This window comes from Ruditapes philippinarum, unplaced genomic scaffold (genome assembly GCF_026571515.1).
Source record: "Ruditapes philippinarum isolate M1 unplaced genomic scaffold, ASM2657151v2 ctg6162_1_1_1_1, whole genome shotgun sequence".
NCBI classification, from domain to species: domain Eukaryota; kingdom Metazoa; phylum Mollusca; class Bivalvia; order Venerida; family Veneridae; genus Ruditapes; species Ruditapes philippinarum.
The window spans coordinates 25,245-44,783 of NW_026854380.1; the positions used below are offsets into that span (position 1 = coordinate 25,245).

At 32.4% G+C, this 19,539-nt stretch overlaps 2 protein-coding genes across 2 annotated transcripts; one reads left to right on the top strand and one right to left on the bottom strand.

Moving 5' to 3' along the window:
* Positions 1–2,314: 2,314 nt before the first annotated feature.
* LOC132740013 (uncharacterized) lies at positions 2,315–5,341 on the bottom strand. The gene is made up of 2 exons (XM_060727865.1): positions 5,024–5,341; positions 2,315–4,050 (listed from the first exon to the last, which is right to left on the bottom strand). The coding sequence occupies exons 1-2, from the start codon at positions 5,288–5,290 to the stop codon at positions 3,595–3,597; spliced, it is 723 nt and encodes a 240-aa protein (XP_060583848.1). The 5' UTR covers positions 5,291–5,341; the 3' UTR covers positions 2,315–3,594.
* A 7,701-nt stretch (positions 5,342–13,042) lies between these two features.
* On the top strand, positions 13,043–18,906 carry LOC132740014 (uncharacterized). Its single transcript, XM_060727866.1, has 6 exons — positions 13,043–14,649; positions 15,303–15,424; positions 15,987–16,198; positions 16,624–16,695; positions 17,260–17,495; positions 18,547–18,906. The coding sequence occupies exons 1-3, from the start codon at positions 14,148–14,150 to the stop codon at positions 16,044–16,046; spliced, it is 684 nt and encodes a 227-aa protein (XP_060583849.1). The 5' UTR covers positions 13,043–14,147; the 3' UTR covers positions 16,047–16,198; positions 16,624–16,695; positions 17,260–17,495; positions 18,547–18,906.
* The last annotated feature ends 633 nt before the right edge of the window (positions 18,907–19,539 follow it).

Here is a 19,539-nt window from a genome sequence, read left to right on the forward strand (position 1 = left end):
CTCTTGATTTACACGACAATTCTTATGTTACAGAGGATATTCCATTTTGTCTTTAGGTAATGCAATTTGTTCTTCTATTTGTATTGTACTATATAACATTTTTCTAAATATTTCAAAACTAAAATATTTTTGATATCTTAATCCTCAGTTTTGTTCAGCATTTACCTTGAATCAAAATTGACCCAATCACCCCACCCATTCATAAAAATCTTGGTCTCTTAAAAGACCTCTTTTAAGGATCATTTTCCACAGGGCAAGAAACATTATGTAATTATGTAAGCTTTTCTTCATAGCCCTTTTGAAATTTACGAAGTTTTGAAATTTTCACTAAATATCCAAGACAAGAAGTTTGTAGGTTCTTGAATGGGTCCATCCAATTTTATCACCTTGAAGTTGATCATTTAAAACCTCTTTTATAATATGTTAACCGATTCACCCGGGACAATTTGTGTATTTTTATGTATTTTTGAAATAAAAGTTACACACCTTACCCATTAAGTATAATGGTGTGGTTTAAAGCTGCATGCCTCCAGATGAGTAAAATTATTTCAATATAACCATACTTGAAAAATATGTACTAAGATTTCAGGAAAAGTAAAATGATTCAAGATTCAAGTAATATTTTACATGTTATTTGCAATAAATGACTGATTTTTCAGTATTTACAACTATATTTCTACTGCGTTACTAACGCAATAAGAGCTATTTATGCATAATTTGACCACTTTTTGGTAATTAATGAGGTAATAAAGCGCCATTGAAAATGTGTAAATTGCTTCCTTAAGGTTATTTCACAATGTTATACATTCAAATACATTTTCAAAATTTTCATGAAAATAAGCATAAATCTGGAGGCGTGCTGCTTTAATCATAGTTCTAGTATATTTACTGTTGTACACTGTTATAGATATATTTTATTGGACTTTTTGCAAGTGCTAAAAATGCAACTTATACCTTGCTGGTATAATGGATTAATATAAGAAATATTATGCTCATCTTGGGAAAAACTACTGTTATTGCAGAACTTTTTTTTTTTAAATGTTGAGAATTCAAACTAAATTTGTCTTAATTTAAATATGTTTTGGAATATGCATTCTCTGTTACTGACCTTTCTTAAAAAAAAACTGCAAGTTGTTTTTGTAATTACACCATGTATCTAGACTGTGATAAATTGTGTAGCAGTGTCCCAGTGTGCACTCAAAACTTATAAAACACAACTCTACATTAAAAACATAAACCATAGTTATAAATATCAATGTTTTCAAATATAAAATTTGAGCATAATATATCTTTAAGTTAGGTTAGTTATTTGAAGAATAAATACATTTAATACCTTATATGTGGTTTTTCTAACTTAAGAAATAATATTATTGAGACAGTGTCCCCTGAAACATTCAGGTGTCTGTGGCAAAGGTCTGTCTGTGTGTTCATTGCAAAATAGTGTGATACAATACTTCACCATGATGAGTGGTGTGTCACATGGTAAACCCAGGTCTGTTTTTCAAAGGTTAAGGTCACACTTGAGGGGACGATGCAAATGATTGTCCAGAGTGTAATTTCTTCAGGCAAAGGGTCGCTCAAAAAATACAGGCTTCTGTGGCAAAGGTCAAGGTATTACTTGAGGGTCAAAGGTTGAATAAATTAAACATTCATTTGAGAGTATAACTTCTATATACATGGCTGGATTTTAATATAACTTAGAATGGGGAGTTGTCATTTGCAAAATGAAGGTCAAGGTCACAAGAGGTCAAAGGTAAAATTACAATATTGTTTGTTTTGGGTTTTATGTCACATCGACACAGTATAGGTCTATCGCGGCGTTCCAGCTTTACTGGTGGAGGAAGACCTCAGGCGCCCTTCCATGCATTATTTCAGGCACGAACGGGCACCTGATTAGAACCACCAACGTTCCGTAAGCTTGCTGGAGAGCTTCCTCACATGAAAGAATCCAAAATCCCTGTCGGGATTCGAACCCACAGCGGTGAGGGGCAAGTGGTCCCTCTATTAAAAAAACTATTAGGAGAAAGATTGTTTACTTAACTTTTAAATGATGTTTTTTACAAAAAATATTCTGAAGTATATAAATCATAAATTCTTCCTTTCTCTACAAATTCACATACAAATTAGTACTTTCATCAATAAAACATATTATTTTCCTTGAGTGGAGGTCTGTGACCGTGAAAATTTTAAAAAATGAAAATTTTTATGAAAATATATAAAAAGCAATAAAATTAACCACTACCTTTTATATATAATTATGGGTCGAGTTCGTAAAGGGCCGAAATTTGTTTTAGAGTTGACCCTGATTTCTGGATAAGTGGGGTTTTTTTTGCCTTTTATTACATTATATATAGAGCAAGGCAGGCTATGATCGACCCCTTAGATGACCTTTGTATTAAATACTGGATAATTATGTCAGACAATGATGCTGCACTGCAGTTGATTGCGATAATAAAAATATTCACTTTACAAAAAAAATTTAAGGGGGGGGGGGGGGGGAGTTTCTGGGGACTGAATTGCCTTGTTACCCATACAAATATAATTTGTTATGGTCCAAATTGTCAACGGTCCATTTGATAGTGGATACTTATTATTATATGTCCTTAACAGATTGCACTTTCTTGATTAATGATGAAACAAAGCCTTATGATGAAACAAAACCTTTTAAAGAATATAATTTTATAATGTTTACATTTTCTCATAATGATCGCTATATTCAATCCCCACCCACCTGTCCACCACTATTTTTCTTATTTATTATCAAATATGATAAAATTATGTTATCACAGAAGTAGCTCTTAACATCATATACTGATCTGTGTTATTAATTGATAATTTTAAGTCTGCAATTTTATCATTAACAGTAAACTTGCAGTTCTCATGACTTGCGAGTCTCATGAACCCCAACATGAAATCGGCAAGTCATTTTGAAACCGGAAACGGAACTTGCATATCTCATGGTACTTGCAAATCTCATACGACACCTTCAATAATAGCAAAGTTACAGTCAGTTACTGCCAAAACAATGAAAATTTCAATAATTTGACCTTCAAAGACAATGTCATTAATGAATGAAGGTCAAGGTCTTTCGGTATATTTTTAACAGTTATCTTTGAAGATTATTATGTTCAAGTTTAAAGACAATCCATTCAAAAATAACAAAGTTACAGCCAATAATAGCCAAAAAAATGAAAATTTCAATAATTTGACCTTCAAAGTCAAAGTCATTTATGAGTGAAGGTCAAGGTCTGACTGGTTATTTTTAAGGGATATCCTTGAAGATTATTATGTTCAAGTTTGAAGACAATCCATTCAAAAATAACAAAGTTACAGCCAATAACAGCATGAACAAGCAAAAATTGGACTTTTAACCTTGAAGGTCAAGGTCATTTATGGATGAAGGTCAAGGTTAGTGTGGTCTACTGAAAGGTCTTGTCCCAAGGGTTGTTGTGGCCAAGTATGAAGACAATACACCAAGAAATAAAAAAGTTTTGATCCAGGTACAAGTTTGCGGACGGCAATGGCAACAGCAAAGGGAACGCCGACCTGACTATAACAATACCTCTATTTTTTTTTCAAATAAAAAAAGTCGAGCTAAAAATGTTTCACGATAGGATTTTTTAAGTTTTTAAAATATGCTTTGAATTCATGTAAATTACTGCAAAGTGTGTGTTCATTCGGCAGTGCTATTGAAAGGATATTTAACAACTGCTGTATCCCATCTCCAACAATATTATGCTTTGTAACAAACAAGGCCAATAACAACATTAATGCACCCAATGTCACTGATGATCCAGGATATAATGGCTCAGAATCAGGATCATGTGTGTCCAAAATTTCATCTGTGTCCTGGTTCTGTAGATCAACATCAGAATCATACTCAAATAAGTCAAATGTGTCATCTTCACCAACTGGTAAACTTTCAATTTGGTCTGATTCTGCTTCAGATGGCTCCAAAATAGCAGGAGTTTCTATTCTGTCTTGCTGTGTTGAGCTACTTTCATTCTCATTACATTCACTTTCTGCTTCTTCTTCATTTATGGAAATTTCCTGAAATAAGCAGATAATTTTTGTTTTACAACTCATCAATACTTAACATTAATGTTTGATGCTCCACAGTAAATGACAAAAAATAACTAAACCTAAAGATTTACAATACAATACTATTATTAAAAATAATAGTACGGCTTTTGTCTGCAGTAAAAAGTAAACACAGCAAGTAAGTGTTTCCAGATGAGGATGTGGCGTACAACTTTTGTAATTCTTAGGATTTTAAACATTGTACATTATTAATATGATGTTGAAAATCATATTTTCGCATTAAAATCTGGAGAAGATATATATGACAATTATTTTAGTCGTATCACGACTTTTTTGTTGCCTAATTCTCATTTAAATGTGACGAACATATGTAATGGAAATAGAAGCACAGAACAGATATTGGTTTATTATCATCGTTGTCCAATTAAATACACATTAATCGATCAATAAATTGATAAAAAAATATTACATATTTGTATTAAAATATAAAAACCTGGTTTACCCTTTTAACCATAATTCATTAATATATGACTCTTAATATTAATATCTATTAATATCTAATACAATATTATACCTATATATATCAAAATGGAGTTGTGTTTTTTATTTTTAATTTAAATTGATCTGTGAAATATGACGAATAAATTTTATGTTTAATTAAACTCTTAAGTATAGAGTAAAGTTAATCAGTATGTGTTTACAAAATTTTATAAATACATATTAATATACGTAAAACTTGTTGAAATATATTTTGCTTCTATCGGTTAGCGGTTTTTTATTTTAATAAGTCTCAGATCACACAAGAATTATTGAATTTGTGATGCAAATTCAGCCAGATCAGAACACAAGTATGTAAGCTAAGGCTTATTATTTAATTATAATAGGTAACATATAAGTGAGATAAGATCTGCATGAGATCACATTTAATAAGGGTCATTCAATTAATCATTTCTTATCATGCAAAAATTAGCAACTAACTTACATTGTCTTTGACTTGTACATATTCTTCGAAATGCTCAACACCGCCGATAAGAATTGCAGGTGATCTGTCGTAGACAACACTACTGGTTATTGCAGACGATCCTTCGCCGTCTGTTTTTGCTTTTTTACTATGCAACCGTTCAAACTCGTTGTATTGTAAAACATCACAACTATCATCACATAAAATTTCGTCATAGTCTGATATTTGTAGGCCACTTTCCTGTTCAATATATAATCTCCCATACGGACCTCTACGGCGACTTTCCATTTTCTAATGTTTTACGTATTAAGAAAATTTTTGCATTTTTTTTTCAAGTTATGTGTAACAGTACTTAACGTATCGAGAAGATTATCAAATGCCAGCAAGTGGCCAATCATTTTGTGATTTATAACCGATATAAATAAGCTCTCAGCTATGTGTGAGAATGTTTACATGTTGAACATAAGTGCAACCATCTGGTCAAGGAAAGATGATTTTACTAAGAGGTACCGAAAGGTACATGTATATAATAATTATAACAGTTTAGGGGGCAGGGGACATATTCGTATGATGGCCCCGGTCAAATTTTTTAATAACTCAGACATGGTGTTTTGAAGGTACTGATAACTTCTGATATTTCTCTGTCATTGTAATTCTTTCTTGTTTGTGTGTAGGAAATGAGATATATTTTTGGGTTTTTACCCGAAACTAAGCATTTTGGTAGCTTTGTATGTATTTCTGACTCTCCGAATGGAGGTGAAAAAGTTAAAAATCAAGCTTTGACAGTTGGCGCCAAACAAGTAAGAAATTTCAGATAAATTTTGTGAAAAATCTAAACGTATGACAGACACTTTATTTGTCATTTCTGAAAATGCCATAGCTTGCACTGCGTGTTACTGATATTTTTAAAGGAATCGGGCGGATTCTGGAGTATGCTGCACCTTCATGGAGATTGCCCATATTGGTGTATTTTAGGTGAGATTTTGGCTGGGTGGGGGTAAATATAAATTGCTGTCAGTCATTTTTTGAAGGAGCAATGCATGCAAACTATTATTTTTTTCAATGTATGTCATATATCATTGAATAATGCTGTGCAACTGGTTATCTGCCTGTGAAACATATTTTGAAATATTTGGAATTGTGTTTCTGGTCACACTGAAATACAAAATTTTTCATTTTTAGGTCCCCTGCCCCCTTAAGGAAATTTTCAAATTTATAAAATGTGTTGGAATTGACCCAAATGTGCCCATAAACATTCCTTCTACATTTGTTAGTCAAAATTTGAAGTGACTGGTAGGATTTATCAAGTTATGTAGAGTAAGTAGACTGTAAAGTCAAGGGAGGTAATAAAAATTTGGAATTTTGGCAAACACTGTACTTCACAGAATGTGCACATTTATCCAGATTTAACAGTTTTATATTGTGCAAATTGACATAATAATGCATAATTGAGCACTTTTAATTGTTACAAATGTATATAATGTCATATAAGTCAACAGTGGTATCTTTACTGCACTTTCAGGCGTATGCCAGAATAAATGGGGTCTGGTTTCCTGTAAAATTCATTTTGGGACATTAAATGTGGCTGTAATATTGTTTTTCTTGCTATAATCTCCTTCCAAAAGACTTTAAATACTCTGAAAATACTTTATGGTATTTAAATGAAGGTGGAATACAGAAAAATAACCATCTCACAGGTTCCTGGCACTTGATATTAAGTAAATCATATAACAGGCATGGTCATTGTACTAGTTACTTCCCCTGAAATAGGGTCTTTTTTAAATATTTGATTAAATACAAAGTAACCGCAGTATTCACTTTTCGAAGTTAACGTTTAATGCGAAATACTCCATACTTTAAGAAAATAAAAGGAAACGCTTTAATGCGGATCACATAAAAAATCTTAAGGAAATTTTCAAATTTATAAAATGTGTTGGAATTGACCCAAATGTGCCCATAAACATTCCTTCTACATTTGTTAGTCAAAATTTGAAGTGACTGGTAGGATTTATCAAGTTATGTAGAGTAAGTAGACTGTAAAGTCAAGGGAGGTAATAAAAATTTGGAATTTTGGCAAACACTGTACTTCACAGAATGTGCACATTTATCCAGATTTAACAGTTTTATATTGTGCAAATTGACATAATAATGCATAATTGACACTTTTAATTGTTACAAATGTATATAATGTCATATAAGTCAACAGTGGTATCTTTACTGCACTTTCAGGCGTATGCCAGAATAAATGGGGTCTGGTTTCCTGTAAAATTCATTTTGGGACATTAAATGTGGCTGTAATATTGTTTTTCTTGCTATAATCTCCTTCCAAAAGACTTTAAATACTCTGAAAATACTTTATGGTATTTAAATGAAGGTGGAATACAGAAAAATAACCATCTCACAGGTTCCTGGCACTTGATATTAAGTAAATCATATAACAGGCATGGTCATTGTACTAGTTACTTCCCCTGAAATAGGGTCTTTTTTAAATATTTGATTAAATACAAAGTAACCGCAGTATTCACTTTTCGAAGTTAACGTTTAATGCGAAATACTCCATATTTTAAGAAAATAAAAGGAAACGCTTTAATGCGGATCACATAAAAAATCTTAAGGGGGCAGGGGACATATTCGAATGATGGCCCCGGTCAAATTTTTTAATAACTCAGACATGGTGTTTTGAAGGTACTGATAACTTCTGATATTTCTCTGTCATTGTAATTCTTTCTTGTTTGTGTGTAGGAAATGAGATATATTTTTGGGTTTTTACCCGAAACTAAGCATTTTGGTAGCTTTGTATGTATTTCTGACTCTCCGAATGGAGGTGAAAAAGTTAAAAATCAAGCTTTGACAGATGGCGCCAAAAAAGTAAGAAATTTGAACAGATAAATTTTGTGAAAAATCTAAACGTATGACAGACACTTTATTTGTCATTTCTGAAAATGCCATAGCTTGCACTGCGTGTTACTGATATTTTTAAAGGAATCGGGCGGATTCTGGAGTATGCTGCACCTTCATGAAGATTGCCCATATTGGTATATTTTAGGTGTGATTTTGGCTGGGTGGGGGTAAATATAAATTGCTGTCAGTCATTTTTTGAAGGAGCAATGCATGCAAACTATTATTTTCTTCAATGTATGTCATATATCATTGAATAATGCTGTGCAACTGGTTATCTGCCTGTGAAACAGATTTTGAAATATTTGGAATTGTGTTTCTGGTCACTCTGAAATACAAAATTTTTCATTTTTAGGTCCCCTGCCCCCTTAAGGAAATTTTCAAATTTATAAAATGTGTTGGAATTGACCCAAATGTGCCCATAAACATTCCTTCTACATTTGTTAGTCAAAATTTGAAGTGACTGGTAGGATTTATCAAGTTATGTAGAGTAAGTAGACTGTAAAGTCAAGGGAGGTAATAAAAATTTGGAATTTTGGCAAACACTGTACTTCACAGAATGTGTACATTTATCCAGATTTAACAGTTTTACGAGGGCTGTCCGGAAAGTTCGTAGACAAGGCTTTAAAATTATTATAAGCAGTCATATCAATATGATTATTGAATATTTTGCTAAAGTATTTATATGCTACATATTTTTAAATTTAAAAACATGATAAAAGTAATATTCGCAAAGCGCCAATCACCATGGCAACATGATCAACGAACCACGGAGCACTTTGATTTAATGACGATAGCTACTTGAATAATAAGTTGCTAAAAGATGTATTTTTTACGCAATTTCTCGTTTTAATTTTGCGACATCAAATGATACAATTGCATGATATTTTGTGAAAATTATGACGTCATACGTAAATAAACAATTTGGTTTTAGGCAATGAAGGTGCGTAAATGTTGTGTTGCAAAATGACGTCAAATTCAAGGACGGAGCAAAGTAATGTTATTTAACTTCATAGCAACTCTAATATGGGACCAACTGAGATTTTAGCCTTTACTTTAAAAACAAATTCAGCCATAAATTGTTCAAGACAACTTGTGTTTAAATGTCAAACAAGATTAAGAAGCGGTAATGACAGAATTAGGTAAAAGAGCGCTCCAGACGACCATAAGTAGCATGGCCAAAATATCGTAGATTGCGTTATGAAATTCTTTGGAAAAGACAGACATCTCACACACACTGTATGGGAACCAGTGACATTTTTGTTTTTAAATTAATTTTAGTATATGAAATTCATAAAGTAATGGCAAAGAAACAAACATGTATTAAGTATACGCCATACAGGTACCATGGCTGTTGAAAACGGAAGAAATTGAATAATCTGTAAACTTGAAGTTAATTTGATGCCGTTGACGTTGTCAAAGTGCTCCATGACGATGTATATATGTTGTATGTAACTACTGTTAAAATTCAAATGTAACTCACAGTTCAGTAATCTTTTATAAATTTGTTAGCTAGATATGTATAATTGTGCTGACAAAATTTGTACAACATATGTATTGTTATGGTATAAAAAATGAAGAAGTATATGAACTTTCCGGACATCCCTCGTATATTGTGCAAATTGACATAATAATGCATAATTGAGCACTTTTAATTGTTACAAATGTATATAATGTTATATAAGTCAACAGTGGTATCTTTACTGCACTTTCAGGCGTATGCCAGAATAAATGGGGTCTGGTTTCCTGTAAAATTCATTTTGGGACATTAAATGTGGCTGTAATATTGTTTTTCTTGCTATAATCTCCTTCCAAAAGACTTTAAATACTCTGAAAATACTTTATGGTATTTAAATGAAGGTGGAATACAGAAAAATAACCATCTCACAGGTTCCTGGCACTTGATATTAAGTAAATCATATAACAGGCATGGTCATTGTACTAGTTACTTCCCCTGAAATAGGGTCTTTTTTAAATATTTGATTAAATACAAAGTAACCGCAGTATTCACTTTTCGAAGTTAACGTTTTATGCGAAATACTCCATACTTTAAGAAAATAAAAGGAAACGCTTTAATGCGGATCACATAAAAAATCTTAAGGAAATTTTCAAATTTATAAAATGTGTTGGAATTGACCCAAATGTGCCCATAAACATTCCTTCTACATTTGTTAGTCAAAATTTGAAGTGACTGGTAGGATTTATCAAGTTATGTAGAGTAAGTAGACTGTAAAGTCAAGGGAGGTAATAAAAATTTGGAATTTTGGCAAACACTGTACTTCACAGAATGTGCACATTTATCCAGATTTAACAGTTTTATATTGTGCAAATTGACATAATAATGCATAATTGAGCACTTTTAATTGTTACAAATGTATATAATGTCATATAAGTCAACAGTGGTATCTTTACTGCACTTTCAGGCGTATGCCAGAATAAATGGGGTCTGGTTTCCTGTAAAATTCATTTTGGGACATTAAATGTGGCTGTAATATTGTTTTTCTTGCTATAATCTCCTTCCAAAAGACTTTAAATACTCTGAAAATACTTTATGGTATTTAAATGAAGGTGGAATACAGAAAAATAACCATCTCACAGGTTCCTGGCACTTGATATTAAGTAAATCATATAACAGGCATGGTCATTGTACTAGTTACTTCCCCTGAAATAGGGTCTTTTTTAAATATTTGATTAAATACAAAGTAACCGCAGTATTCACTTTTCGAAGTTAACGTTTAATGCGAAATACTCCATACTTTAAGAAAATAAAAGGAAACGCTTTAATGCGGATCACATAAAAAATCTTAAGGGGGCAGGGGACATATTCGTATGATGGCCCCAGTCAAATTTTTTAATAACTCAGACATGGTGTTTTGAAGGTACTGATAACTTCTGATATTTCTCTGTCATTGTAATTCTTTCTTGTTTGTGTGTAGGAAATGAGATATATATTTGGGTTTTTACCCGAAACTAAGCATTTTGGTAGCTTTGTATGTATTTCTGACTCTCCGAATGGAGGTGAAAAAGTTAAAAATCAAGCTTTGACAGTTGGCGCCAAACAAGTAAGAAATTTCAGATAAATTTTGTGAAAAATCTAAACGTATGACAGACACTTTGTCATTTCTGAAAATGCTATAGCTTGCACTGCGTGTTACTGATATTTTTAAAGGAATCGAGCGGATTCTGGAGTATGCTGCACCTTCATGAAGATTGCCCATATTGGTATATTTTAGGTGTGATGTTGGCTGGGTGGGGGTAAATATAAATTGCTGTCAGTCATTTTTTGAAGGAGCAATGCATGCAAACTATTATTTTCTTCAATGTATGTCATATATCATTGAATAATGCTGTGCAACTGGTTATCTGCCTGTGAAACAGATTTTGAAATATTTGGAATTGTGTTTCTGGTCACTCTGAAATACAAAATTTTTCATTTTTAGGTCCCCTGCCCCCTTAAGTTATTTGTACATTGATTTTGCATCTTCTAAGGTATGTGTTTATCGTTAAAGCTGGATCTATTAATACCAGATTACTTAACACATGTGTACATTGAATATTTTAGTATGTGTGCTATGATTATCAATGACTACTAAATATTGCATATCCCTAATGTGCCTCATCACGTGACTACTCCTTTGAAAAGTTTCTAGATGTTAATATTCTTGACCACGCTCACTTGCATTTGAAAAGGATTGCTTAAAAGTACTATAGCAGTAAAATAAGAATCTGATCAAGAAAAATGTTTGCCAATGCATTTTTTTCAAAGAAGATGCAACTTTAAGTGTTCTGTGTTTTTTTTTCCTGATTGGTAAAACATGGTATTTCTGGTAGGTTACAATTATGATGGAAAACAGAGGATAGGTTGATTTATTTCATTTCCAGTTATGTATTTTTTGGACCAAAAAATGAGTGTAAAATAGTGGATCCTTTCTACCGGACAGTCAGACTTGATGAAACTTTTCCTGAACCAAGTGAAATGTTACAAATCACTTTTTGGGAAGGAAGTGGCTTAGCCATACAGGCCCATATGGCTAGCCAAAAGTTTTAGCCGTACGTGAGTCATGGGTGGCTAGCCAGGACAGTGAGGCTAGCTATAGGTCACTTTTCAAAATTATATGAAAGTCAAAAATGCATTTGTTATCTAATGTCTTTAAACGAGCATTTTAACCAAGAACATTTCTTCGTATGTTTACTTTTTAGAAATGAATCGCCACGTTGTCTAAAGAAAGTAGGAATATTGATAGTTGTCGTCTCCAGATGGCGAGTTAAGTTGCTGTTGAATAACAGGGATTGAAATCATTTACATAATTATTTAATTTAAAATAATCCTTTTTTGTTGTTGGACTCTGATAATTGCGTCAATTACTGACAGAGGAAATTTGCCCATCATGTTCCGTGAAACGCATTCTAAAATTCTATTAATTGTCAGTCCCTGTATCTAAGACTTATTGATTGTATTTATGTTGTTGTTATTGCTATAAACTTTGTAAGTTTAAAGCGGAATAAAGTGTATTGTATTGTATTGATTGTGCTTTTATGTTCGATATTTATCTATTAAAAATTACATTTGAGCCGCGACATGACAAAACCAACATAATGGGTTTGCGACCAGCATGGATCCAGACCAGCCTGCGCATCCGCAGTGATGCAAAGGCTGGTCTGCATCATTGCTGATCGGGAACCCATTATGTTGGTTTTGTCATGACGCGGCTCATTTATAAAATTGATACAATTTGTTATTGTTTTTGCTTTTCACCGTATTTTTTTTATCAATGTTCTATTTATTTTTTATTCCACTCCGATGAAACAAGCTTGGTGTTGTGATTATTTATTCCATGTGCTTATAATATTAACAAAAAATGATTTAATATACAATTGATCTTTCATACAAATAAAACAACAAATCATAGCATAAAAAACAACGATGTTAATTTTAACTTAAACTTATCATTAATTATTTAATCATAAATATAACTTTGCATACACTGTGATATACAATTTGTACTTTGTATAATGCTTCAATTGTAACTTTGACATCAATTTATCAAGATAACAACGCTTTTATTTCTGTATACTTTTCTTTTTGCATTTTTTGACTTTCATATAATTTTAAAAAGTACTGTACCGCTAGACATTAAACAGGGTGTCCTCAGGCTAGCCGTACATGACTCGCGTATGGCTAGAACTTTTGGTTAGCATGTTATGGTCACTTCCTTTTGGAATGTTTGGTATAGAAGGCATATTAATTTATCTTATTCAAAATGTATTTGTAGTAAAAGATGCCAAATTGCCAACTGTTATTAGGTTTTATTTACACAGAATTGATATGAAACTTTCATCAAAAATATGTTTCAAATGATTGACTGAAAATTATTTAAGATACTGACATTTTACACTGGCAGAATAATGAGAATTTGTTCCACTCCAAAACACATTGAGACATGTTTCACTCCTAATTTCGTTCCTCAACAGTTTTGATCAATCATTTCAAATATCAATTCAAACAAATTTCTATTCAAAAGCTTTATTAATTTTAGTCATTAATAAATTTTGATTAAAGTTTACCATAATCTTATCATTTAATGAAGAAACAACTAATTGCTAACATGACCCTTAAGTTTTGTTTGGATTTACTTAGTAAGAATTTTCTGCAAGATGATATCGGTTTTTAATTTATTGATTGTATTTACAGATGAAGAGCAAAGTTTAGTCAAATTTGCAACCAAGGCCTACTCTTCTCTTATCAAAGGGAAAGTCCATGCAGGCCATGATGTGCCTGAAGAAATATTTGATTTTCAAGCAGGAACCAAGAAGTCTGCTAAGAGAGAAGGAACAAAAACAGAAAGGCTGCTAGCCAGTGAGCAGCAAGAGAATGAACTGAGTCCAAAAAAGAAGAAAAAACAAAATAGTAAATCTGAAGCAATACAGCAAAAAGGAACCAGTACTGAGCATCAAGATTGTGAATCTATCAGTACAAAATTGCCTAAAACAATCATTCAAACTGTGTCTCAGAAATCAGTCAGAGGTGCAAGAAAATGAACCTAGTTCTGAAAAGATGAAGAAAAGTAAGTCTAAAGCAATGCTGCCTAAGGTTCCAAAAACAGTGCCAGAAACACCAAATATACATTCTAGTAGATTAATATTTAAGCTTTACAGTTAATTTACTGGAGAACAGCTGCCCGGGGCCAACGCCATCATAGATGAATCCAAGTCATCTGAAGAGCAGAGTGCAACAGCCAACCGAGACATGATAGAAGTGCAAAGTGGCTCTCAAAAAACTTTACCAAAACAACTAAAGACAGTTGGAAGACAACAGGACACAAACACAATTACAGAAAAACTGAACTCAGACAACTACATATCTGCGCAAGAAAACAAAGTCATAAGAAATCAGCAGAAATCAGAAAAAAACATGTTGAAACATCAGAATGCAATGGGGAAAGAGGAAATGGAGGAGAGTCTTGCCTTACATCATGTACAACAGGATTCAGAAGAAAATGTTGTACATGACCTGGACAAAAGAATTGTCACTGAAGCTCCAGTCAGAACTAGTGAGAGGCAAGATTGTGCTGCAATAAATGTGACCAATCCATTCAATTACTCAGCTGACAATGTTCATGTTTTAAGAGAACCTAACGAAAACACATGTACTATTGATGAACCTAATATGTCTCTAAGCAATACATGGCAGGCATGTCAGACTGCAATGAGGGCCGTTGGTGGCCATACAACAGATTCAAGAATAACAGGTAATTATTTGTTTGCAAAACTGAGAAAGCTCAGTAGTGGAATTGAATGTGTTTCATTTATAAACAAATGGAACAATTTAAACTTCATACAAATTTACTTAAAAGTTAATTGGTAGCGTTTTTTTTTTCTAAATGGCATATTTCTCAATTCGAATTTCATGATTTCTCTAACATTGTTTATCATTAAGTTAATGTTGACTATAATCATGACTACAAGTCAATTCCTTACATGTAATATGATGTACGTGACTTTTTCCTGAGCAACAATAACATGGGGGCAAGTTTTCAGGCATATGCCTAAAGCTCAGGTTTTTTGTGACAAATTTCATCATGTTTTTCTATTAGATTATGTATGAAAATGATATAATGAATAAAGGTTTTCAGGTTTTTCCAAATTTCCAACTTGCTCTTATTATACTTATAAGGCATAAATGTATTATACTTTAAAGACTTATTTGAAAATTTGTTTTGCTCATAAACATATTTCAGTTTTCTCCCATCTTAACGTGATATTTAGCATATTCACTCAAAGCTAACAATTATCCTTAATACTAAATTCTAGTACTTTTACTTTTACATTAATAAAATGGTAATATAGTTTGTTAAGGATGTTGATTGAATAACTAAAAGGATGTACATAATTGATATTACAGCTCCTTCTCCTGTGGATCTGCAGACGTTACTGTCCATATGTAACCCAGAATTCATTGCCTTTGTGCAGAATATGCTTCAGCATATAAATAATGCGGAAGGATGTGACTATCCTTGCTTCCAGGTAAGACCTTAGAAAGTGTAGGGTGTCAGTTCTTAACTTTTAGCTATTATTTTTCAAAAAAGGGAAAAGCTACTAACTTTTCAACATAGCCTCACTATGTTATCTTGGTTAAGTTTTCTATACTTTTATTATCAATTTATTTTCATTCTTTATTTTTGTCCGGGCCATTTCTCCTAAAGTATAAAAGCTATGGACATGAAACTTCATAGGATTATAGATCACATTAAGAAGCAGTGCAGTGCCCAAGAACCTGTACTCTGGACTTCTTATTTTTTGAGTTATTGTCCTTTGTTAATTTTCATACTTTATTTCATGGAATGATATATCTTATTGATAAGAAGTGCAGTGAACAGAAACTGCTGCTCTGCACTTCTTATTTTTTTGAGTTATTGCCCTTTGTGAATTTTGATATTTCATTTTTGTCCTGACCATTTCTCCTAAACTATATTGTTCACAAGGCGACACAACCAACTCGCAGAGTTCTAGTTGAATGTAATAGATTCAATTTGATTGGATGAAACTTGCAAACAAGTATCTTTATAAATATCATTTATTGTTTTAGTCACTTCACCATTTGATATTGATGGCCATTCAGACCCAAATCAATCATACATCGATATGATGGAGTCAGATACCAGTAACCTTGAACAATGCTTGAATGAAATGAGCACTGAGCATTTCCATCTTTTGCAACCACATCCTACAGCTACCAGCACTCCAGCTAAGCCTAGACATATTCCAGATACTGCCACAAAATCATACGATTGTATATCAGTAAGTTACAAATGTTGCATATTATTTAAGAACTATAACTTCTTCTCATAAGAAGAAATATATTTATATGATAATTGATTTTTCTTCCTTACTGCGTCAAGTATTTATTAGTCAAGCTTTGCTGTCTCCTGTGACAGCTCTTGTTTTTACTACTCATAATGTTGTCAACTAACAAAAGAGTCTTGTTGCCAGATGTATTAAACATGTTTAGTGAAATGTCTAGTTTCTGTAAAGTTAAAAATTTATGATTGCATACAGTCAAGCCTATCTTTAGATACAAATGGCTATGTAGCAAGAAAAACAAGCTTTCAAAGTTTGGTTAGAAAAAGGCTACAGTAAAAATCAATTGTACAAGTGAATTACATGTAAATACATGAAAATTTGATCTTTTTGTGAAATTGTTCCACATTTTATCTTACTTTCAGCCTGGAAATGAACAGAAACTTAGACGATCACCAAGGAAAAAGCAACAAAAACAGCCAGATCCAATAGACATGGTTAGTTTATTGACTACATAATTTATACAGTAAAATGCTTTTAGTTTGCATACTCTTGAGCCTGACATTTGGAAATATATACTCCAAAGGGCGTTCGTGTTTTCACACCCAAGTTAAATCATAAACAAGCACTCTGTCTTAGGAACAGGTCTTGTTTTTTCACTGCAGTTCCGCAATCAAACTGTTTCAATATTTTTACTGACTAATAGTTAACTACCATGTCACCAATGTCATAACCTATTAATTACTTTCATTTTTACCCAAAATTTTTATTATAAATAAATAAACATGTACAGTCATACTGGTGAGAAAACACCAATGTTGTAACAAATGAGGGCTTTGTATGAAGGTGGTCTTATTTCCTCCAGAATTGAATAATGAACCTCTTGACTGGTCTTTATTCATAGGGTAGTCTTTATTCTGATTTGGATTTTTTTCATGAGTTTGGCTGTGTATGTTAAATTTCATATTCAAACATTTCGGCTTATATTTTTGCTATTAAATTGTTACCGTGAGTGACTTAAACTATAGAATTAACTGTATTCCTATACATTTCAATTACAGGTTCGGCTTTTGGAATCTAGTAGCTTGATGGTGGATAGAAGTCTCATTGCGGAAAGCCTGCAATGCTGCAAAATCAAAAACTGGAAAGGATGGGTACATCCTGATGTACCGTTTATTAGGAACTGTCTTTTCAGTGAATGAAATGGCCATTTCATGGGGTCAAGGCATTGGTAATAGAAAGGATGAAGATTTAAGCAGGCCAGTTCTAGATCGAGCAAAGATCAAGGTCTTAAAAGGTAACACTATACATTTTACCAAATTAATTTCTAGAGTATGAAAGGGTATGCTAAATCAAACTTTTTATTTGAAAAAGTGGCCAAATCTTTTGCTGAAAAGATCTCAAATGATATTTTGAAACTGGGTCACTTGGCAGCAAATGTGTATAATGTGTTATTTAGTTTGCAGAATTATTCCATGTAAGATAATATTGAGAGGAGTAGCTTCATTTTCATATGGGAATCATTATGCCCTGTCCTTAAAGCAGCATACCTCCAGATTCTTGCAACTTTTCATGAAAATTTTGAAAATATATTTTTTTAATCGGATTGTGAAGTGAACAAAGAAATGGCACTTCAATCCTCGCAAATAACCAAAAAGCGTTAAATATATGCAAAAATAGCCCTTGCTGCATCAGTCAGGCAATAGAAATAATGGTGATAAATACATTGTACTGCAAAATCAGTCATTAACCAAATAAATGATGTTAATTATTACTTGATATTGTTTAATATTTTTACTTTTCTTAATTTTCTTTAATTTCAAGTTTGATTTTATTTTTAAAAAAATTGCTCATCTGGAGGCATGCAGCTTTAAATGTCATCTGTTTCCTCCGTTGCTTACCTTTTAAGTGTTTTAGTTAGAGAATGTGTGTCAAGCTGCATACAATTTTGTTAATTTTTACTGTATTTTGGGTTTTAGACCAATTATCAATTATACTGAAGTAAATCTTATATTGCACCTCTATATTTGCTTAAAAAATATGTCTGAAATTCATATACAAGTTGTTTGATTGGGGTTTAAGTTGCACTGAAACAGTATAGGTCATATGGCGATAATCTTTACTGGTGGAGGAGGAACCCTGGTGCCCTCCCATGAATTATTTCAGGCAAGGACGTTCACCAGGGTAGAACCACTGACATTCACGATTGGAAGCCACAGTGGTGAGGGGCAAGTGGTTTGAAGTCAATGACCTTAACCACTCGACCATGGACGACCCTCATATCCAGAGTACTGTAAGGCGATTACTTTTCATATGGTATGACTTATAAATTTTTTATTCTCTTACAGATTATGTGGTTACCTGGTGCAAGTCGGAAGGAAGGAAAAACCGCTGGAAGTAAGATCTAAATACAGCAGTAACTGAGAGAATTGCGTATGCTAGAAAGCAAAATAAGAAATGACAGTTTCATATTAAACGGATTTATAAGTGTTAATAATGAGAGAACATAAAAAGAAATTTGTGACCTGTGATTTGAAAGACAGTAAAAAAAAAATCTCTGGATAGTTTCACCTCTTGAACATTAGTCATTGCTTGTACATACTAACACAACTATTTTTTTTTACAAAATGAATATGCATGTTTCTACTATACTGGTAACTTTCATTAAAACAAATACAATTTTGAAATCTTTAAATATGTGTTTGTCAGCTTTTAACCTTTTTTTTTTTTTTTTTTTTTTTTTTTTTTTTTTGCAAAAGGTTTTTTAGGCGTAATTTTGGGGCATACTTATTTATGGGCGTAAATTTAGTATACACATATAATCTGGGGTTTTTTACGCCCGTAAAAAAATTTTTTATGTCCTTTACGGGCGTAATTTTCTATGAAAAATTCCTTGTCATTTAAATATTACGTGCCATTTGTACGCCCGGAATCCGTGCCAATTACAGCTGGTTTACGTGCAGAGAACAGTTTTCCGGGCGTAAACTGCACTATAATTTAAGAAATCAGTCTTAGACGTACTTCTATTTTTACGGGCTGAAATTAAAAAAAATTCCGTCTTCTTTACGGCTGTAAAATTTCATACAGGCGGAGTCGCCAAAACGGCATGGGTATGTGATAAAAGGAGAAAAGTTTTGTTCTTAACATTGCTTAGCTTATTTATTTTGAGGACATTTACAGAAAGATGAATGAAAAACTCAAAACGAAGAAATGAAAATTTTGCCTGTGTCTCCCTTTTTGACATTCTTTTTAGACTTATTCTCTCTTTATTTTAAGTATATTTTAAAGAAAATTGTCAAGCGCTTGCAAAATTGTCTACACGGACTGAAACAACTAAGAAA